Below are 22,834 nucleotides of genomic sequence, written 5' to 3'. Positions count from 1 at the left end.
TTTACTTGATGTCAGTTTTTATAAAAAAGAAAAAATAACCAAGGGAAAGTAACAACCAATGAAACGCAGGCTCTTTACATAAACACACAAACACGCAGCTGAATCTGAAATACTTTTATTCCCCTGCTGATTTTTTTTTTCCAAATTAGTAAAAAAAAAAAGACCAACAACTATTGCTATGGGATGATTTGTAGAATATTTGTCCTTAATTAAACAACCAAATCCCTGTAGTGAGACACAAATAATCAAGTGCAGGATGCCTAAAAGCACATAGGTACCTACAACAAAAGATCATTATTACACATGGGTCTGCATCACCTCAGATTATGGCCCTTATCTTGCAGTTCTCATTTTTTCCCCTTCAATAGATTCCCTGTAAACCTTTAATAATATATTACTCATTACACCAACTTCCTAAGTCAGACTTATATTATCTTTATTTTCCGTCTAAGGTTAGAGGGTTTAATGTTTGTGGATGAGTGTGGCACTTGAGCTTTCTTGGCTGTGAGGACGATCGTTAATTTCCCAGGCAGCAGCTGCGACCTCACGGGGTGAGGCGTTTGGGGTCGCGGGGGAACATGGACGTCTGGCGCACGTTGTGGAGCCCCAGGTACAGCATGGTCACTCGCTCCAGTCCTGGAAGAGAGGGCTCGGGTCATCAGGGCTTCCCCCGCACGTGACTCCACGGGGGTCCATCTTTAGCACCAACGTCAGTGCGACTGTTCAATGCTCTAAGTACAGGGTGGTGTGGACTGCAGACCCAAGGCTAGGGAGCTGTTAATGCTGTACATTCAGAGCTAAGAGTCTCACGCTTCTCTAATTAACCGTGCATTTTAGTATGGTTTCTAAAAAGTAAGGACACCCGAATGAAGGTATGTAATGCTGAATCATTGGTTAATAATAGCTTTCAAACAAAATGCACATTTTAACGTGAGGTGCGTGACTTTCTCTAACTACATTTACTGCCTGAAAGGCATTGAGACAGAATTCAAAATTAATGAACATTACTCTCAAAAGGACTATTGCTTGAAGGAATAATTAGGATGATTTTACCAGGCTATTCTGTGTGAGGAGTTCCCCCATTCCCTTACTACCCCGGTTTTTATTTACTTTATTTCTGTAAATATGAACTACAGGGAGAGATGCCTTACCTATGCCACCGCCGCCGTGAGGTGGGGCTCCGTAGCGGAAGGAGTCGATGTACGCCTTGATTTTCTCCAGGTCTGACAGAGACACAGAGGTCACATGGTCACACCTTGCATTCCGAGCCCCTTCAAAACGCCTTCCCAAGTCTCCACATTCCCCTTGTTCCACAATGCCAGCTACCCCAATTTGCAACAGCCTTGCTTTTAATCTGAGCAGAATCTCCCAGCATTCCCTATCTCTAGCAGTAAGTAGTATCTATGGGAGTAGTAGGTGGTTGCCCGTGGTTACCGATGCTGTGGTGAGCAGCCCTCTCGGTGAGCAGCTGGGCGTCGTGGATCCTCTGAGCCCCCGACAGGATCTCCTCCCCCCTCATGAACATGTCGTACGAGTTGGAGTACCTCTGGAGAAAGGGAGCCAAGCGAAGGGAGGCGGTCACGTCAGAGACGGGGACACAGTGGTCACGTGACACGAGGTAGGCGGGGCACGTGGTGAGGCGCACTTACGGGGTTGATGGGGTCTGGCATGGTGTAGAACGGCCTCACCGCCAGGGGGTACTTGTCCAGCACATAGAAGTCGGTGTCATACTGAGGGGTAGGACCAGAGATTTTTTAAGGGCCTGACCATCCTCATTATCATTACACTGTGCAGAACTGGCTTTAATACACTGTGCATGCTAAGACACGGTCACTTTGTTTTTAAATTTCTGCTATCTGCCATATACTTCACAAAGGTCCTAATCATAGAAAAGATCTAAGCACCGATTACCTTTTCCTTGACAAGGCGACCAAGGAGCTTTTCATTGGGTGTGCTGCATTAAAAGAAAAAGCAACATCACTTAGGAACTGACAAACCTCACATTTAAATTAAATCCAGAGTCATTTGCATAGCTCACACTCTTTTACATACAAACCATTTGCACAACCTTGAAACTGGAACTACAACCTCTGACTTAGAAGTACAGCTCCGAAACCACGATGACACCATTTTGCACACAGGCGGGTGGCCAAAAAAGTGGAGGCACTTGAGTGAGTGCGTGCGTCACAAAGTACACTGAAATAAAGTGCTTCCACACAGGTCTGCTTCCCGAGTCAATTTGCCCATTACCATCCCAGCATGCTCTTGGCTGTACAGAACGGCCTGGTCGCGGCTGTAATTACGGCTAGCCTGGCCAGGAGACCAGCCATGCTGAAAGAGGCGTGGCTGTTCAGGCTCGTTTGTCAGGAGCGTCAGTGAAGACTCTGAAGATGCTCCACGGCGTGTAGGGTGATGACAGCACGGAACTGGGGGGGGGGAGGACGTCATCGGCAAGAAGCAACCTCCTGGATCACGACGTCCGTGCATCAGCCTGAGCTGCGAGGCTAAAGGTGAGCGACTCTAAATCATCTGCCTGCTAATTTCAGCCCAGGGTGTGAGCTAGACCATCTGTGGAGAACTCTACAGAGCAGGACTACACAAAAACAACTTATTACGTGCTAATGCACTTGTGTGAGTGCAAAAGAGTGCAGGGCTAGCCAGCAGTGGTGAAATGTGAGGTTGGGGGGTGCATTTTTCTGCCATAGTTTTGAGTGTGCTCATCCCCCTTGGAAAGCAAGGCCAAGGCTATGTCTACTTAACGATTGAGCGACCAACCTTTATCCCATCCCATCCGTCACAACACTTCTTTCCATGTCACCAGACCTGAACCCAACTGAGAATTCTGGGAGATTCTGGAATGACGTTTGAGTTCTCCACTTCCAACAAGGCAGGATTTAACGGGCTTTCTTGTGATGGAATCGTTCTGCAGAATTGCTGATGCCAGCAGACTATGTCTCACTGCACGTGGCAGCATGTGGTAACCCGCTGCTCTGTTAAGTGACTTCATGGCGTTTCAACCTTCATGGTCACTCCCTCTATGAAGCGATTTATGTATATTACATACAGACAAACATACAAATCATTTCTCATGGAAATGAATCAGAGAATCATAGGACAGCATGTAGCACAGTGGGTAAGGAACTGGGCTTGTAACCGAAAGGTCGCAGGTTCGATTCCCGGGTGGGACACTGCCGTTGTACCCTTGAGCAAGGTACTTAACCGAAATTGCTTCAGTATATATCCAGCTGTATACAAATGGATACAATGTAAAATGCTATGTAAAAGGTGTGTAAGTCGCTCTGGATAAGAGCGTCTGCTAAATGCCTGTAATGTAATGTAATTTCTAATTAGGACATGCAGAATTCAGAAGCAAATTCAGTGTGAGATTGACGCCCTCCTGACCTGAGGTCGTCCTCGTCGCCCATCTCCACCCCGGCCTCCCTCAGCATGGCCACGCCCTCGGTGAACTCCAGCCTCAGGGTGGGCTCCAGGAACTTGAAGGGCTCGCTGGGGTACTGCTTATTCACCGTCTGGATCTCCGTCTGAAACCTACGACCACAAAGTCAAAGTTTAGGCCCCCAGAAATATGCTCAGGGTTACCTTTATTCAAACACAACTCCGTCAGCAGGGCTCTGCCTCATAACAAACCCTGTTTAGTGCTGCGTGTAGCTACCTGTTGAGGCAAAGGTCAGTACCATCGAGAGATTGGTAGTCACAGTCCACAGCCAGAGTGTCGCTGAGAACTAGAGTACTCTTCCGCTGTTATGAAGTCACCGTTATTGTTACAGTTTGTTACATTTGTTTCTCTTGCTGTTGAATAAGATTGTAAGTACAGCTGACTATAACATACTCCCCTGGCTGTACTTGGTCTCTTTGTGATGTCACGTAGACTCTCAGTCACAGTCAAAGTCAAAGAGTAACAGACAATAGCTACAGTCCTACTCCAGAGTATTTTTTCCAAAAGAGAATTTTGAGTTTCTTGTCAATGAAAATTAACTCAAAATTCCTGAGAACAAAAAAAAATTGCATTTAACTACAGGACAAATGAATCCAGGACAGTCATTGATTTTTCCTGCTGCCAAACATACAGTGATCCTTTTCCGCCACAAGATGGCAGTAGAACAATGTAAAATACACTATTTGAGTGTTACTGACCAAAAAAAAAAATTTCATTTTCACTTTTCAGCCAGGTAGGACTTGAGTATTACCTGTCTCTCAGCCCTTTAAAGATCTGGACCATGGTTTCAGTGATGGATTCGATCACTTCGTGGTAATGGTAGTCGAACGCCATCTCAATATCCAGACCTACAAACTCGGTCAGGTGCCGATGTGTGTTGGAGTCTTCTGCCCTGAACACTGAAAGAGAGGGAACCAGTTTCTCAGAAAGTTCAAAATGTTAGTTCTTGAGAGGTTAAAGCGAAGCTGCACATAAGTCATTTGTGTATTTCAAATTTTTGGCTATAACTATCTACAGTATGGTATAAGCCCCCTTCTTATCACTTTAATGATAAGTGGATAATAATTATGGAAGCTACACACTCAACAGCTAAGTTTAAAAATAAAAAATAAAAAACTTTTAAAAAATTGTTTTCCAAATGCCACCTAAATGTTCAAATAAAATTATTACTGTTGAGGGAAGAATTAGGCCAGCTACTCTGTACACAGTAATAACAACAATGATGAACCATATATAAGGAAACTAGGGGAAAGGTAATAAGCACTAATGAAGTTCTGCAAATGGCTGAAAAAGCCTAACAGGCAGGGATCTTACTATGCAGGGGCGGTACTCTGTAAGACCGGAGATGAATGTGTCCGACTAAGGCATAAAATAAAGGAGGAAAATGGGATTTGGACAGCTCATAATCACGCACTGGAAACGGATACTTGTTCTGTCATGACCTCGCAAGAAGAGGGCGCTGTTGAGTCATTTTTTTTCAAAAAGATTAAAACCAGGCAATTAGATTTGCGTCTCCCTCCAATTCTGCACTCAAAGGGATTTCCCATCACAAATTTCAGGGGCTTTTGGTGAAGTTGTTGGTTTTCTAACAATCACAATTGACTAACCAAGAGTTAAATTATTTGTTTTTCATGTCTATGGGGGATTTCTTTTTGGGGGGGGGGGGGGGGGGGGGGTTATTCTTTCCTTGTAGTATTTCAGCGAACCGGAACAATGCTCCGAGATCCGACCAGCGCTCCAATACCGCCGCCAGGACAGGAGGGGGCGCTGTTGAGACGGGCGCGGGCCTCACCTGGACCCACGCAGAAGACCTTGTCGAAATCCGCGCAGATGCACATCTGCTTGTAGAGCTGAGGAGACTGGGCCAGGTAGGCGCTGGTTTTGAAGTAGGACACGGTGAAGACGTTGGCCCCCCCTTCACTGGCCGCTGTGGACGAGAAGCAGCCCAAGTTATTACCATGGGGGGGTGTAACCAGATTTAGAGCGAGAGAATTACATTTACAGCACATACATCTTCCGCAGCAGGGGCTGAGGGGGTTTCCTTGACACCCGTTCCTTTCTCAGACATCGTTCAGCATCCTTTTGTTTTCTGTTCTGTTTTTACAACTCCGGGTATCCCCGTGTGACTTCCACAGAATATGTGATAATCAACTCTGACAGCTGGGGCCTTGGTGCATGGCCTGGGTACTGTAGAGAAATGTCGAGCGGGGGGGGGGGCTAAAAATAACCGCTGAAAATAACCGGCCTTACCAGAAATGATTTTAGGGGTCTGTATCTCCACGAAGCCCTTGTTGGTGAGGGTCTCTCTGAAGAGCTGGCAGACCCCCGACTGCAGGCGGAAGATGGCCTGGCTGGTCGTCGTCTGTGGAAGGGGCGAGCGCACACACACCCGTAACGTCACCGCACACGTTGCACAACGCACCCAGAGGACCACAGGCAAAAACAAAAAATACCGTCCGACGCGCTAATTAACGCTACAGTCTAGACCTGTCAGTGTGCTCGAGGCTGAGAAACGCAAATTTCTAAAGATTTAGCGAGACGCTTATTCTCACCTTTTATGTCTGCACGAGGTTTCAAGTAAGAAGCAGTCATTATACTAATCTGAAAATTGATACATTGCACAAATGCATTTATGTCACACAATGGTAGTTTCTGATGTTTTTACTCAAACCCTAATGCAGACCAAAATCTATTCTTTTTTAATCAAATATTTCCATGGAAATGAAGCGAAATTGCTGTATCACAATTTTGTGCTCATTAAGTATCTTAATAAATTACAAATGTTAACTTATTGAGGCAGTACACAAGAGTTTCAATTATAATGGAAAAATATTTTTGTTGGGAGAATAGTTAACAGGAATGTTTTATAAGAGCAAAACCCATTTGTAAACAGGGAATTTCCCAGTTTAGGAAAAGGAAAAGTGTGAAGTGCTCAAGTGCCACACTGAAGTTTTTTGGAGGTAACTTAAGCAAATTATCAAGCATAAACATTTCAGTCCACAAGACAGGTGCACTTTCATGCACTTTCTCATACAAAGCTCTCTCATCTTCAGTGCGTAGGCTGTTTTTCAGTTTTGTTTTTTTGTTTTTACAGTTTTTCCCCTCAGGCCATTCTGAAAAATAAAGGAGAAGGCAGAATCTCCATTTTCATTAATCTGATGATTATTTCTATGGACTATTTCACAGTTCTGTCATCCAGCATGGGTGTAACCATTCTGCCAGGATAAAACAGTGCCTGCACTGAATCCATAAACACTGAATAACTCAACCGCGCTGTGCGTTGACATCACATAGTCAGCTCAGATAAAGCACTTAATAATCACGGCAGAATCGTCAGTCAGCGCGTCAACATCTGCAGCTGTTTTAAAACCGGCGTCCTGGTAAATAAGCTTTTATAACCGACCGCATATAAAATCAATAAAATCTCCAGACCGTTTGAGTACTGCCATCTGATATACTCCTGCCCTAGTCACAATACCAATATATAAAAATGCTGTATAAAAAAATAAATAAAAATAAAAAATTGCTGGGAAAAAGCTATAACTTTGCCTGCGGTCAGTCAGCCGTTCGGGCTTTTTAGGACTGAATCCTTGAGCCCGAACACAATGGAAATGTCATTCCGCTTTAGTATCGCATTATCTGTGTCGCAAGATGAAGACAAAAACACCAATTTTGGTAACTGCGCGGTGAATCTGCGCCCTGTAGACAGACGCCCCTTGCCTGCGAAAACCTGCGGGCAGGTTTAATGTTCGTTAAACACAATGGGGTGAAACGCGCCCGCCGAACTCGGTCCGCTGAGAAAGAGACGCTGTCTGGAAGCCCGTGTTCGTATTAGAGGCGGGAGAAACGAGGACGGGAAACTTTTTGCTTTTGCGCTGTAACGGCGCTAATTAGCGACCTCGGGATCAGATGCGTCGCGCGCTACCCGCTTCAAACGCAACGCGCACCTTCCCGTGATTTCCTCCCACGTGCTAAAGGGGAGACCAGCTTATTAACCTGTAGGCGCCAGCTCGAAAGGTGAGGCTAACGTATTCAAATCCTGGGTGGGGCACTGCCGTCATAAGGCGGGAGCTTGTCACTTAAGCTGAAAACATCTGGCTCAACAAGTGGACTGCGCCTAAAAAACAAACTAGTTGCCTCGCGAATAAGCCGCGCAAATAATATAAAAAGCGTGATTTTGCCTGTAGTGGCCAGAACACACTTACCCTCAGATCTATCACTCGGTTGTCCAGCCTGGTGTCTTGATTGACAGTCGCTCTTCCCTCCTGAGGTAGTTGAAACACGACATTATATTTTAACACGCAAGGAAAACCACACTGCCTTAATTAGATCCTACCACTTAAAGTTGTAAATTCACAGAAGTTACCTGAAAATCTCACAGCTTTCATGCAGGTGCAATGTTCAGATTCTGACTGAATGGATTCACAAGACAAAAAATAACTATAGAGATGTTTAAAGCACAAAAATGGGGACTGAATGTATTTTTGAAATAAGATTATCACAAATCCAGAGTGCTGGATGTTTGAGTAAAGTGCTAAATTGTCTCAAATATTCCCCCTTTGACACCTGATGGTCACAGATGGGCAAGGCTCCACGCATTGCTCCACGCAAGAATGCCCTTGCGCTCTTGCATGCACATGCACACGCACACGCACACACACCAGTGGCAGGTGCGATAACTGAAAAACAGGACAATTCCCCACTGAAAACACCTGGTCCACACTTGCAGCTGAGAAGGGCTCACATCTCGGTGACAAACATCCCCGAGAGGATGCTGGGAGAATTTTTTGTCTGTGACAGTCTTTGATGGGATGTTATCGCGGTCATGCTGTACATGTCCTATTTGTAACAGATTACTGTAGCGAAGTCTAACAGATGTGGCCTCAGGACGTAACAGTGACTCCACCATTGTAGATATCTCACAGGGCCGAACATAGCTGTCCTATTACAAAAAACAGATTGTGTGCCTGTGCGACCAAAAAAAAAAGGGCTGCAACATTACATAAGGAACACCTGCAGTTATGACTGTTTCAGAGTCTAAGCTATATTGGGAACATGAAAGGGAGCAAGGGCATCGGGGTGTGTGGGAGGGGTACTGGGAGTGAGTGGGAGGAGCATCGGGTGTGAGTGGGAGGGGCACCGGAGGGGAACGCGGGTCAGTGTGACAGACTTGGCACAGCCTTGGCCTGCCGTGCTGGCAGTGAAATGGTGTGCGTTCATGTTAAAACGTTAGCGCTCCGCACCTCGTCCCCCTCTCCTTCTGGGCGGACCGCGTCCTCCAGCTGCAGGGGCAGACGAGGCTCTGCCTGGCTGATCACAAAAATCTGAGAAAGAGAGGGGGGGGGGGGCATCTTTAAACGCATTTCCCAACTGAGAACCCAAACAACAACAAGCGTCCGTACAGCGTTCGCTGTGAACACGCTCTCTCTCAATGTGCTCACTTGAGCATTTCGCCTAAAGGGACAGCACTGAACAACTGAAATTCTGTATCAAGGGGAATTATCACTCAAATAACAATTGTTTCATTTTTAGACTCATGGTTCATAATTATCAACATTTATGTCCGCACCCTTTCGATGTGCAGCTCCACGTCCTGCTGGGAACAGCTCTCGATCTTCTGCTCCACCTTCCTGACCACGCCCTCCACGTCCACGATGCTCTCCTTGGGGATGCTGGGGAAAGCAACAAAGCAAGGTGACAAACCCCAAAGACAAAAAAACCCAGAATCCCACAGGGATGAACCATCCACAGTCTTCTGCAGGTCCGCAATTGCACGTCCACTGCCGTGGGAAAAATGAGATAAATATACACTGCGTAAGAAGGTGAGGAAGCATAATGAAGAGAACAGGCCATTTTACCGACCTAGGCTCCCGACTATCCAATTAAACATTCAAGAATGTCTTCGGAAATGGATAGTCAGGCTGAGCTTTCCTACATAGGATTTCATTTAGTATCTGAACTACCGTTAACCTCACAATCCCTGAGACCCATCTTGTAAAATAACTTGAATCTCTAAGCTTTGCTTGCCTTGATTTAACAGCACTGCATCGGGCATTGCTACACCGCTGACATTTTGTAGACTGTCCCTAAGATATGGCATAGTCAAATGGAGAGGGGGTTCTGTCGAAAAGCAAAGAGCTGACTTTCGCATCTTTGAACCACATCCTGAAATTACCACAGTTATCGGGCGAGGAACAGCGCATCATTGATCATATCTGCTGGGAAAGTTCTCACATTGTGGCCAGGGTGTTGTGCAACTCTGGCTACAATGAGTGTCTCATCCTGCACTTTTTATATGTTTACAACTCCTTGTTTCTCTTCACGCTACTGTAGATCAACAGATCATGATTATGAAGACAAACCACAGTCTTTCGCAATCTATTGATGCGCTTGACTACCAAACATATACACACAGGTTCGTAGTCAAATGTGCATTTTGCAAGACTGCTTGCTAAATTGCTCCCTTTAATGGTGAGTTTGACCCATGTGTTCCAGCTCCCCCTGTTCTGGGGTCTCCACGGAAACCTGGTGGAGCCCTGGAGGCTCTTCCACACTGTCGGCTGGGCTGCAGGCTCAGGTGAGCTCGCCCGATCGCTCCTGTGTGTGAAGTAGCGCATGTGGTCAGTGTGGAGTAAGTGCGGAGTGTGTGGAGTAAGTGTGGAGTGTGTTGAGTAAGTTTGGAGTGTGTAGAGTAAGTGCGGAGTGTGTAGAGTAAGTTTGGAGTGTGTAGAGTAAGTGTGGAGTGTGTAGAGTAAGTGTGGAGTGTGTAGAGTAGGTGTGGTATGTAGAGTGGTCAGCCTGCTGAGAAAAGTAGTCAGCTAGAGAAATTATTCAGATGACTTCATATCGAATTAATTAGCAAACCTTGAATATGTACTGTATGCAAAACATCTCAAAAAGGTAAAAAAATGTAGTGATTGCTCTAATCTAAAAGTAGGCCACCAAACAGGTCTGTAGTCAACCATTTAGCTGACAGCTGGTGCTTGGGGAACTCCTGGCATGTGTTTACGCATGTCTATAAAAATGCGTTTATGAGAGAGAATTTGTTTTGTCGTTCAGGTTTGTTTGGGAGTAAACACTCGTGGATATGAGTGCGCTTGCGCGACTCACAAACACCGTCGCATACTGTAAACACTCTCGCGCATACGCGCACACACACACACACAAATGGAAGCAGCTCACTTCACTCTTATTAAAGCTGACAGAAATATGGAAGGGGGGGATTTCCTTTAGCAAATAGCTAACTCTCAGCGCCGGTTCACGCGCTGCAGGGCATGCCATCCAAAAAAAAAAAAAAAAGAAAAAAAGAGCTCAAATGTTCTCGGTAAAATAAAACCCGTTCAGCTGATGCAGAATGCGGAGCTTAAAAAAAAAGAGTAGGAGAATAAAGAATAGCGCCAAATGAGCAACACTGGGAAATGTATAACGGGGGCGGCGGTGTAGTATAATGGGCGAGGAGCTGGTCATTTAACCTGAAGGTCATGGGTTCAATTGCCGGGTAGGACACTGCCGCTGTACCCTTGAGCAAGGTACTTAACCTGCATTGCTTCAGTATATATCCAGCTGTATACATGGATGCAATGTAAATGCTGAGTAGAATGCTGTGTAAGTCGCTCTGGATAAGAGTGTCTGCTAAATGCCTGTGATGCAATGGATGAAGTTAAACGTAGGCCAAGTGATCAGCCTGGACACTGGGCAAACACAGCTCTCTCCATGATGAGCTCTGCCAGGCAGGAGTGTTAGAAATAATATACTGACAGAGCTCACTCTACACCCCACCAGGTTGTCTACTGATATTCTGAACGGCTCTCCGCAGGAAAGTACCTGAAATACTTTTTTTTTTTTTTTTCCCTAACTTGCGACTGTAAACAACTTTGCCAGCACATTCTGCAGACCGCAGCGGTTGTTGCCACAGAGTGCGCAGTGCCGCTGACGTTATTCAAAGTGTGAAGTTTCGGCGTCTGTTCGCTGGGTAACTGACACTGGGGGCGGTGGATCCATTCCGCACGTGTAGCCCGTGGTTCTGCGATTTCTAGACGCTCACCTATAAAGAAACCCATGGTGCAGCACCTGAACTCGAGTAGAATGACTGGCTGGTTTCGCTGCTCGCTGCTGACCTCATAAACAAACAGGTTGCATCATCGTGCACGAAGCGTCGAGCGGCAACCATTCAGGGTCAATTCTTCTGCTTTTATTTATCTGGTCCCTCGTCCGTCTGTCTTTGTGGACAGTTCACAGCATGTGCCGCAATAGCACACCGCTACTTACTTCTGGTGTGACAACCATGAAGCAAACCCTCTGGTTCTGGTTCGTATTGAAAAGTGCGCCTGTAACCAAAGGAAAATCTGCGGCCGAGCTTCGTCGCACAGCCATGAAAGCGCGCTGTGCTTTTCACTCCGCTTCAGGCAACTTCCAGAATTCACTTTCCCCGTGCTTAAAGACCGTGCTGTAATATCGAGTCTGTGCCTGCGTCGTGTCAGCATTGCGCCGCGACTCTTCCGAGAGAGGTCGCGGAAAAGGGCGGGCCGAGGTGCGAGCCGCGTTCTCCCTGACCTCGGCTCGACGAGAGGGCAGCTTCCTCAAATCGGCTGGGCCGCCCAAAGTCACGCGGGGAAACACCCAGCGCCCCACACCCTTGCGCGACCCGGCCGCAGAGATCTCACGAATGGCGGAGCGCTTAAACCAGACAAATTACTGCTGCCCGCATCCACGTGACCTTTCGCTAGCGGCCATTATCTTTACACGCGACTTCCCCTTTCCCCGAGTCACAGGAGATGAAGGATACGGTGGCCCGTGTGCCGGCGGTGTGAATCTCTGCTTTGGAGGAAGGCTGACCGGTGGAGTCCGTAAGTGTTAGGACAGTGATATAATTTTGTTGTTTTGGCTCTGCGCCACAGCACATTGGATTTGAAATGAAACGACTGTGAGGTTAAAGAGCAGAAACTGTCAGCTCCAATTTGAAGTCGTTCATATTGGGTGATCCATGTTACAGCTCTTCTTACACACATTCCTCCCATTTTAGAAGACCAAAGTAATTGGACAATTGGCTGCTTGGCGGTGTGCCGTCGTATCATTAGTTGGCTGCAGTACAGGCCTGGCAGAGCATCGGCACGGAAGACACCCAGTGTGATGCACTACACGGCCAAAAGCATGTGGACACCAACATCCAACATCTCATCCTAAATTACGGGCATTAATATGGAGTTAGTCCACCCTTTGCTGCTATAAACAACCTCCACTCTTCTGGGAGGACTTTATACATGATTTTGGAGCATTGCTGCAGGGATTTGCTTCCATTCAGCCAGAAGAGCATTAGTGAGACTGAGCACTGATTGAGTGAATAGGTGTTGATTTCAAAGGTGTTGGATGGGGTTGAGGTCAGGGCTCTGTGCAGGCTAGTCAAGTTCTTCCACACTGTTCTCAGCGAAACCATTTCTATATAGACCTCGCTGTGTGCCCATGGGGACTGTTATGATGAAACAGAAAAGGGCCTTCCCCCAAACTGTTGGGGAAGCACAGAATAGTCCAGAATGTGTCTGTATGTTGTAGCATTAAAATTTGCTGGAACTAAAGGGCCTAGCCCAAGAGGTGCCCAGATACATTTGATCATATAGTGTATCTATGGGTTGCAGACTGCAGGCAGTTATCAAATGCAATGGACTTGCAACAGGGTACTAAATATGGTGACTATTTAAAGATTGTTAATTTGTCCAATTACTTTCGGCCCCTTAATTTAAGGAGACTACGTATAAAAAAGTGCTGTAATTCCTACACAGATCACCTGATATGTAAATACCCTCAAATTAAAGCTGACAGTCTGTACTTTAAGGGTTTAATTTCAAATCCACTGTGCTGGAGTACAGAGCCACACACTATGTTGCACTGCGCTGCATGTATATGCGATGCAAACCCAGTGCTGTGTATCTGGCATAAATTTTACTCTACAATGTGGCAGACGGTTACAGAAACGCCCCCGGCGCATTTGGCTCTTGTGAGACAGCGTTATCTTCCTTTTTTGACGCACAGACCCCCTCAAGTTAAAATCCACCCCCTCGGTAATGACAAGTCAATGAGCTCTTAAGCGCTCCTCTGCGTGAGCCACATCTGCTGTTTATTTTCTTAACAGGAACAGCTCCATTACGGAGGGCGCTGCGTCCCCCCCCGGGTGGGAAAACGGCGCTTTTGTCCCGCGGAATGAAAAACGACGACGGGGTCGGCGCGAATGTGTGAAAATGGGGCCCCGCTCGCCAGGACCCGGCTTTTTCCCACCATTGTTCGCCGGGGGGGGGGCCGGCAGGAAGCGCGGTCGCTTACTCACTTGGCGGCGAACTTGACCATCTGCTTGCTCGCACGGTCGCCGACCGCGACCAGGCCCTGCACGTTGAACTGCTGCTGACGCAGGACCAGAAAGCACTGCTTCCCTGGAACAACAACAAGCAAGACACCTGTTACGCCTGCTCCTGAGAGTCATCGCACCGAGCTGATACACACACACACAAACACAATCACGTGCGCACACACACACACTGCAAAGTCTTGTAATGAGTCTTTTTTTTTTTTCTTCCCTCAAGTACAGCGTATTAGCTTGTTTTAAGTAACTGTACTTGACAAGTGAAATTTTCTAACCCCACTGGCAAATCTTGAACATTGGCAATATAATCATCTTATTTAGCAAAAGAAAAGTTACAGAAATAGGTCTAAAAATATAAGACTAACACTGCTGAGACTAATTTTTTGGTTTTTCCAGTACACACAGAAACACTGAAGCACACACACTTAAACACAAACATACACACAATTACTCCCACGCACTATTCAAAATTAGCACGCGCCCATGCTAGCGCTGAGTGACACACACACTCAATGTGCGCTAGGCACTTCAGCGGAGCTGGCACTTTCCTTGCCCCCCCACCGGGCCCTGGGCCAAGGCTTCCGGCAGGTTCCGTTAAAGCCGCGCGGCTCGGGGGGGCGGCCAAAAGCCCGCGACCGCGACTCGGCCAGCGCGTGAATCACGGCACTCCGCCGTCCCTCAAGGACATCCTCCACCGTACAGCTGAGCGACTGAATGGAGCTGCAGGAAATCACCCCCTGACACGGAAGCTGTCTCGGGAAGGAAGCCATTGTGATAGGGTCGCAATCGGAATGGTTTAATCATTAGCATTATTTTTAGCGCCCGAAAAACAAGCAAGGCCTACGTGCCCACTCGAGTAGCTTCGGGGCGCGCAGCGAGGCTCTGCGGCTTCGCCGAACGGCCCGATTACGAGATCAAAACCGACGACCTTCGCCCGTCGCCTGAACCGAGCCCGGGGTCCGGCTTTTTTTCGGCCGACGGCGACGCAAGCTGTCGGGGCTACGGTTTTTCTTAAGCGCGGTGGAAAGGCGCTGACGGGCTGACGGTAATTTCACGAGGGAGGCGGCGCTAGCAGGCACGGCTAAAGGGCGAGGGTTCGACGAGCCGAAACGGTGTCGGGGCGACACGTGACAGGCGAGCGGGGCCTCGTCTCGACGCGCGCGAGAACGCGGGGCTTCGCACCGGCAGGCTGTCTCCCCCCCACCCCCCCCCCACCCCATGCTGTTCAGTCTTCCCTTCCCCTGGAGTGGCCCTGCAGAGAGAGCCAAGGCAAGCTGCCAGCCCTCGCACTCTGAGAGACAGTAATGGCTGGGAGAGGGTTCTGGATGAGCGTCTCGTCTGGGCGTTTCCGTTTAGCTGAGACGGGACGCTCTGGGACAGTTGGCTGTGCCGAGAGGATGCGGCCTGGCTCGTTGAGGAGGCTATGAGGACTCACCTTTGGCCCTGCTGGTGTGAACTCTGGCGCGCACCCAGATCAGCTGGTCCGCCTTTTTCGGGGTCAGGTCCTGGACACGGACCAACACCCTGTCTGTCTCAAAGAGAGGAAGCGTTGTTTTTCAAACTGGCGCATCAACGAGCTCATCATCAGTACTGTGTGCTGTCATCTCGCAGGGGGGAAAATATACACAAGGCTCTCTGAGCAGCCATTAGTCCTCTCATTCTGTGGAGAGGCCTTTTCCCAGCACCGCGGATTGTGCTGGCATTAGTTTCAACTGAGCTTTTAATTAGCTCGTTGTGAGGACGCTGTTAAGCGAATCTGGATCTTGGCATCGCTGGACAGGTTTTTTTTTCTTCTTTGTACTAAGAAACATGTCATTTGGAGAGTGTTTGTGCCAGCAGAAAAGTATCCAGCGTATTAATATTAAGTGGTTGTTTGAAAGTTATCTTTAAGGGCCTAGGGTAATTAAGAATAACTATGCTCATAGAGACACAAGACCATTTAAGGGGAAGTGTCACTGCTTGCCAAGGCTTCAGTGTGGTACAAAAACCACGCAAGGGAGCGAAATATTTTATTTTATTTTTTTAACGTTGCTATGGAATTTCTTTAGCTGTGGCATCTTATTGGTTTGGCAAACTGTTAAATGTGTTAAGTCTCACAATCACTGCTTCCTGTGGCGAATACAAGAATGACTTAAGACTGTGTAGCACAGTCAATACTGAAAGTGCAAATGTGTTCTCGCTTTGAGCCACAGCAGGTGCAGTTAATCAAAAAGCCATCCAGCTGAAAATGTGTACACGGCCTAATTTCACTCTAGCCTGCGGAGGTGATTGTGTTACGCACTGACAGGAGCTTAACTTTACTATCAGTGCTACTACCAGTGTGAGGTTAGGAAATCTCATTCACCCTAAAGGGGCCAGTTACCCATTTGGTCTGTCTCGTTATTTCTGTCTGGAAAATGTGAGCCTTTCATTCTGTGGCACTCGAGCACAATTAGCAGACAGGCCCCGGTGTCAGTGTGGGAGGCTGGTGGAATAGAACCCATTCAGACCATCGCAAACAATTATCCACGTCTCCCTACGGGAGCTTTTAAACACAATTGTGAGAGGAATTGTGTTTGTGAGCAAGTCCTCACATGGCGAAGATATAATTGATGCGTCCTACGGCTTTTCGACTAAAGCATTACGTGGACAGTAATGCGTTTTAGGATTTCTCAGAAATGCCTTGGATTCAAATACAAGGACCATAAGAGCAGAACTGACCCAGTTTCTCTCTGGACTGGACCATTAGTGGAACACCATACCGGTCCTTGGCAAAATCCTGCATGAATGGAAAAGAAAGTTAAGCTGTGTGCACCATAGCTTTTGGAAGTGTGCAGAGTCCAACTATGTAAACGTTCCACAGACCGTTCCATTCAGGAAAGGAATATGTTTGGGTTACTGTAGCAAAGCTATTTAGTCAGATAGGACAAGCTGAGATTGCATTTAGGCCTTGTTTACATGAAACAAATCTATAATCTAGATAAACAGGCTAATCTAGATCCATGCAGCAAGTCTGTAAATACAACTGTAATTAACACTAGCTTGAGCATTCTCTTAAACCTGAGAGACCTGCTCAGGGCAAATGATTAACAAAGCACTCCCTCCCCAGAGATGAGACAGATGGATACAAAAAAAACCCCACAGTGGTGGAGGTTGTGCATCTGGAGGGATGGGAACGGTTCTACGAAACTAGTAGGCATTTGAAGACTAAGTATCGGAAAACCAGGAAGGGGGGGGGGGAGAGGTCAAATGTCAAAGGTCAACGGTGTGTTCCGCTTGCTTGAGGATGCGTGATGGAGAACCCGTACCTCCTCATCTGCACCGGGCTGCTCAGCTGCCTGGAAGCAAAATGAGAGAAAAGCTCAGTGAAACAACTCAATGAGGGCCACAAGACTTTAAAAAGCGGTTTTGTGCAGAAGTTATGAAGAGGAAATCTACGCGAGTAGCAACATTTATTCTACTAATCAACAAAGAATCTGTGCCACTGCTACATTCCATAAATGCTGCAGCTACTGGCAGCTTCACGGACACTTTCTGGCCTCACAGGGTGAAGGCGCTCCTCAAACCCAACCAGTCTGGCGACATCCTGGACTGGCTAAGCTGCCGTTCTGCGCTAAAAGATGCCACTCTTCGGAAACTCCATATTCATATCATTCAATATAACATATAGCTACACCTAACTGGAGAGCGAAATCAGTGTTTAGTTTGGTGGAAAAAGTCAAAGCCTTCAAAAAAAAGAATACGCATTGTATAAATAAATGACTTACAAAATCATGTCTGTATTGTTTTCGCTGGACCTTTTTAATGTCAGTCAGGTATTACAGTAAATTATCGCAAAACAGACTTTAACGGGAACAGAGGGGAGGCCAATACAACAGAGTTCGCATAACGCGTTAAATAAAATTAAGATACGCCTTGCAACTGACCCAATTTAAAAATGTAACTGTGCTCATTTGAACGCGTTCAACAAACCGTTACGCTCAATTTCACAGGGCAGTGAACGTGGAAAATCATTCACATGGGGCACGCGAGGGGGTGGGGGTGATGTTCCACCGGTCAAGCAGTCCCAGCTTGCATTACGAACGCAAGTACAAACGAACTGCAAGTAGCCTATTAGTGTACTTGAAGACACAGGTGGAGGTTTCCTTTTGCCTTCAATTTGCTTTGTGAAATACGCTACCATATTTTTATCATGTCTACTAGCTACTCAGTGTTATACCTCAAACCTGCAGGGCAGTGGTCTCATGCATACTGCCTGAAAGAATGCATTTGATATTGGTTATTGCTGGACATTATTCTTTGCCTTTCCTGCTATTTAGGAGATAACCAAACTGCACTGGTGCTAGGACTTCATATACAGCAGAAAAGTCGGATGCCATTTAAACAGGAGCAGTTTCATCGCCCAATTATCATGGGCTGTTTCCACAACCCGGGGCGTGAGGGAACGAAATGGAGCATATGGTCTGTGCTCACTCCTAGTTCTGGAACAGCATCAAATCTTCATACTTTTTAGCTGGGTAGTGATATTTACTTGAACTCTTTACACAGTAAGGATGTAATACATCTACAATGCTTGAATATAGTAGGCCCATTCACAAAATCAGAAAAAAAACTGTCAAGAAGTGCTGGGCCAACCCTCATTTTGTTGTGAATTAGTTTGTATTTGTTTTATGACACAGATAACCAGTGAAAATATAGGCCCATATGTAACACTGACAGGCCATAGCCTAATATGTAACATAAAATGACTTCTAACAATGTAAAATATCACAGTGGACTTTTCTTTTCACCCAATTATCTTAGTTTATGTTGCTGATTTTCAGCAAAAACAGGTCGTTGTTTTGGATGACAAAAACAGATCACAAGCACAGGAATCCTGAAACAATGCACATCCTTCATCTGTAAACACTAAGCGTTTCCCTCCCCCATCGGTGTCAGCAGCTGCGCAGGGTGTGAGTGGGGTGGGGGGGGGGGGGGGGGGGGTGTCCGACACACTGACCAGCTTGGCCTGCTTCTCAGCCTTCTTGGCCGCTTTCTCCGCCTCCTTCTGCTGCTTCTTCAGCCCTTTCTTCGACTGGGCCTGCTGGTCCTCCTCTGCCTCCGCACTGAAACAGGAAGCCCCCCCCCATAAAACAAAACGCTTATCCGACTAAACTTCCAGGTCTGTTTCTCACGCTTCCTTCAGGAAGTTTTTAACCTGTGGGAAAATTAATTCTGTCCCTCACCCAGCCTTCGCCAGCGTTTCAAGTCGGCCTTACCTTTTAATCCCATTGTTCTCGCAAGATTCAAACAAACAAAAAGAGTGCTGGAGCTCGATGGCTGACACTCAAGTGTCCAGCCATGTCAGGGAGATTAAAGTTGTACACTCAAAACAGATGTGTTAAAAAAAAACACATAACGTGTCAACACAACCCCATGTCTGGTTAAGGACAACACATTGTGAGTTACTTTTAACAGTCTTGTGTTAAAAGGTCTCCCTTTGTAACGCATCAATTTGTAGATTTGTAACTCAAAGATAGTAACTCAAAATGTGTTGCACCTTAAAACATCCTTTTTGAGAGTGAGTCAAGCAAGTACAGGCTGCTGTCTCTAGGAGAGTATACAAATACTAATTTTGTAGGTAATAGGATCAAAACTGATTAAGATACAAATACATAATGATTTATTACCACTTAAAGTAAAATGCAAATGTCTTGCCCCAGACTTCTGCTCTGTTAATATCATTAGGGCTCAGATTGTGTTATCTGAAAACCACTGGTTGCTGTTGCTTGTTCCTTTTAAATGAAGCTTGTTGCTGTTGCAACCTGCTTAATATTTCAGATTTTGCCATCTGCATAATTATTAGCAACATGAATTAAGAACAAGGACTCTACATCTAGGCATAGGTCACATGCTTCACATTCCAAAGGCTGCTTCGGCAGGCCGTTTGGAAACATGTTTATCAGCATTCACTGACGCACTGCACTTTGCCTTCCTTAATCACTTCAGGTCCTTACAAACCGCCATAAAGAACGACAAGTAGCACCACGCAGGAGTCAGCCAAGGCCTCGCTCAGGCCGCACAACCAGTGAAGAAAACGACAGGACCGTTTTCAGCAACAGCATGCGCAACCTCCTGAAAGCTGCTTCAGCAGTTGCTATCTCAGTTTGTAGTGCTTGTCATGCTGTGAGTGACTGGCGAGCATTGTTGAGAGCAAAGACCATTCAGTTAATCGCACAACTGCTCAAGCTGCTCCAGTATCCCATGGCCCTCGAGTGACTAATCGCCAATGCTGGCATGGCCTCCTTCTGAAAGGAGGAAGGAGGAAGTCTGGGAAAAACTAAAATGAAACAAAAAAAACCCCACAAACACAGATCCAGGACCTGCAGGCAAGAGGATGGCAAAGTAACAATGGCCACAGCACCAGTGTTAGTTTCCATTGGAAGTGAACTGTCAGCTTTGCATTCTTGTTTGGTTTTGGAGGCCTATGCACATTTGTCTTATGTCTTTTCTAAAGTATGATACTGTTGAATGTCACATAGCCCTTCAGTGTGTTGCAGGCACTGTAACAGGCACTGAGGACAGCTGGTGTCAAGAGCATGCTTTACACACACACACACACTCACACACACTGCTTTGACAGTTTGTGACATTTGTTACAAACTGTCAAAGCAGAGTCGGGGCCCTAAGCAGATATTGCTGCATTAAATATTTGACTTAAGGGATGAAGTAATATTCAGCACCATCTGAGCCCAGAGGCCATGCAATAATGATTTCTGAGTGATTAGTTTCAGAAACAAATTCTAATTTCAATAATTATCTCTTGATTTTAAACAGCAGATCCCCCCCAACCCCCAAAGTGAAACTCGCACCACAGGATCGGATTTCCTCTCAGTCAGACCTAGAGGCTTGAACCTTTTTCACTAACACACATGTGCATGCAAGTACTGGGTTTAATTCAAAGTAAATCAACTTTGCATCATCATCATCAGAAAGAGAAAATGTAAACATTGTTTCTACCCAAGAATGTGCGTTTCAGTAGTAATGGTCGGATGAACAAACAAATACCCAATGTTACATAAACATATATAAAGACAAAACGTTGGTTTTTTTGGCAAAGAAACCACATGCAACGGGATGAATGCTAAAACAGGATTTTTTACACAGCTACAGACAGTCTGCAAAGCTATGGGCACACTTATGGGCTATAGCAACAACATTGCAATAAAAGCGAACCTGGCTAGCCAACTAACATTACAGACGTTTAACAAGGCAACCGGCTAGCTGTAAGCTAAAAAGTAAACCAAATGTTAGCATGCTAATTTCTGCACATGACATCAATCCGCTCTTTGAGGTTAGCATACTATTACATCAACAACACACGTAAATCGGTTAACTAGCAAATCTCATTTAGCTAGCTACCTAACGTTAGCTAACTTGCTAGCGTTACGTTATTCATTGATAGCAAGCAAACTTACGATGATGCAATAAAGTGCAAGAAATAGTACAGCTAGCTAGCTAGCTAGCTTACAAACGAGACAAATTAAAAGTAATCCAAAACAAATCTTACCCTTTGATTTCTTCATTAGTCATAGCTACAAAATATTCGCTTTAGCTGTTACACTATAAAAATATCAAATATATGACTATTAAATTTCTAAATGCTTCACGAATAACTTCTTCCACTACCTCTCTTGCTGCAGGAGCATGAGGGAAAGAAAGAAGGTGGAAGGAATTGTTTATTTGGTACACAACGGAACAACGTCCTGTATATTCCTGTAGAAACAGATACTCAGACACTACGTTCCTATGTGGTTGAACATAGTACAAACTGGGGAAAAGGAAAAAAGAAGAAATGTGAGAAAGGTAGGTCAGCCGTGAATTCAGGATAAAATAAGCCTTACCTAAATTATATGTAATTATATGAAATGGATACCGCTAGTGTTGATTATTGTGATTACGGTTAAACAATAATGATCATTGCCATTCAGTATTATTTTGAGTTAATCTGTGCTGGCTGTGAGGAATTTAAGAAACCAAAGAAACAAAAGTATAGAAACATTTCACAGGATTTGTGACCGTGGGGATTTTCAAAACTGCAACTTTTTAGGTTAGCACCCTCAGTTATGTACATATTGAGTGTCATGCGTTAAAAATAAGCAGTGATAGTAACAACTAGCTACAGCTGGACTCAGTTTTGTAATTTCTTTAACCAGGCCCCAACAATGTGATTGAGGTGCAAACACTCGAAAGTGAGGTCGACTAAGAGTGAAATGGCCACGGTCCAATGGTTAACAGACAAGAAGGACACAGTCTTGAAAACTTGAGCTTGCAAGGCAACCAAGGGACCTGGAACAGGTAAGAGGAGGGCACACACACCATTCACTCTCACAATCATACATATGGGCAATTTAGAGTCTCCAGTTCACCTACCTGCATGTCTTTGGACTGTGGGAGGAAGCGGGGAGAACATGCAAACTCCACCCAGAAAGGTCCATTGTGCCGCCCTTAGGTTGTTCAGTGACTTTCTCAAATTATTAATTTCCCATTTCATTGATTTCCTCCATTTTTAGTGCCGTTTTTTTGGGCAGCTTTGGATGACAGCTGTCAACTTTAAGTTATGCTAGCCTTTTGTGTTATTTGTACACACTTTAACAAAATTGCCAAATGCTGAGAAAAACGAAGCGCAAGAACGTATAGTGTACAGATTCTGGAATACATCATACAACATTCACATCTCTGTCAGTTGCAATCGGATCTGACGGCCTTTGTCAACCATGTTGATGAGCCGGCGCTCCTTTCTGCATTACGGTATCGAAAGCATTAATTTTGCCTGTCCAATCATTAAGCTACCTAGCTAACTAGACTAGTCTAGGTACTCATGCAAAGTGGAATGTAGTTTAACATTATGCTTGGGAATTAAAGCAATTCAAGTGGCACCCCAGTGAGTGTATCTGTGTGTTGTCCTATGCCATATACAACAATAATAATAATGATAACATTTCACCAACCTCTGTGGGAGTGTTATAGCCTGTTTTTATTGCTGTCTAGACCTTTGCAATAGCTCA

General features: G+C 45.8%; 1 protein-coding gene across 1 annotated transcript; it reads right to left on the bottom strand.

Moving 5' to 3' along the window:
- Nucleotides 1–99: 99 nt before the first annotated feature.
- On the bottom strand, nucleotides 100–21,500 carry dars1 (aspartyl-tRNA synthetase 1). The gene is made up of 18 exons (XM_035394305.1): nucleotides 21,337–21,500; nucleotides 18,787–18,892; nucleotides 17,096–17,125; nucleotides 16,509–16,566; nucleotides 15,244–15,336; nucleotides 13,776–13,878; nucleotides 9,027–9,129; nucleotides 8,701–8,781; nucleotides 7,663–7,722; nucleotides 5,708–5,819; nucleotides 5,250–5,384; nucleotides 4,209–4,356; nucleotides 3,403–3,549; nucleotides 1,912–1,954; nucleotides 1,650–1,730; nucleotides 1,435–1,546; nucleotides 1,152–1,223; nucleotides 100–636 (listed from the first exon to the last, which is right to left on the bottom strand). The coding sequence occupies exons 1-18, from the start codon at nucleotides 21,357–21,359 to the stop codon at nucleotides 545–547; spliced, it is 1,599 nt and encodes a 532-aa protein (XP_035250196.1). The 5' UTR covers nucleotides 21,360–21,500; the 3' UTR covers nucleotides 100–544.
- Nucleotides 21,501–22,834: the final 1,334 nt, after the last annotated feature.

This window comes from Anguilla anguilla, chromosome 15, assembly GCF_013347855.1.
Source record: "Anguilla anguilla isolate fAngAng1 chromosome 15, fAngAng1.pri, whole genome shotgun sequence".
NCBI lineage: Eukaryota > Metazoa > Chordata > Actinopteri > Anguilliformes > Anguillidae > Anguilla > Anguilla anguilla.
This window is presented reverse-complemented; position numbering and strand designations above follow the sequence as displayed.

Bases quoted from the DNA above. Each gene is read 5' to 3' on its own strand.
- dars1 (XM_035394305.1), bottom strand. From the start codon at position 21,359: ATGACTAATGAAGAAATCAAAGG. The intron at 13,879-15,243 runs GTGAGTCCTCAT...TTGTTGTTCCAG, and splicing joins TCACACCAGCAGGGCCAAAG to GGAAGCAGTGCTTTCTGGTC. The intron at 1,224-1,434 runs GTAACCACGGGC...TGTCTCTGTCAG, and splicing joins GGCTGCTCACCACAGCATCG to ACCTGGAGAAAATCAAGGCG.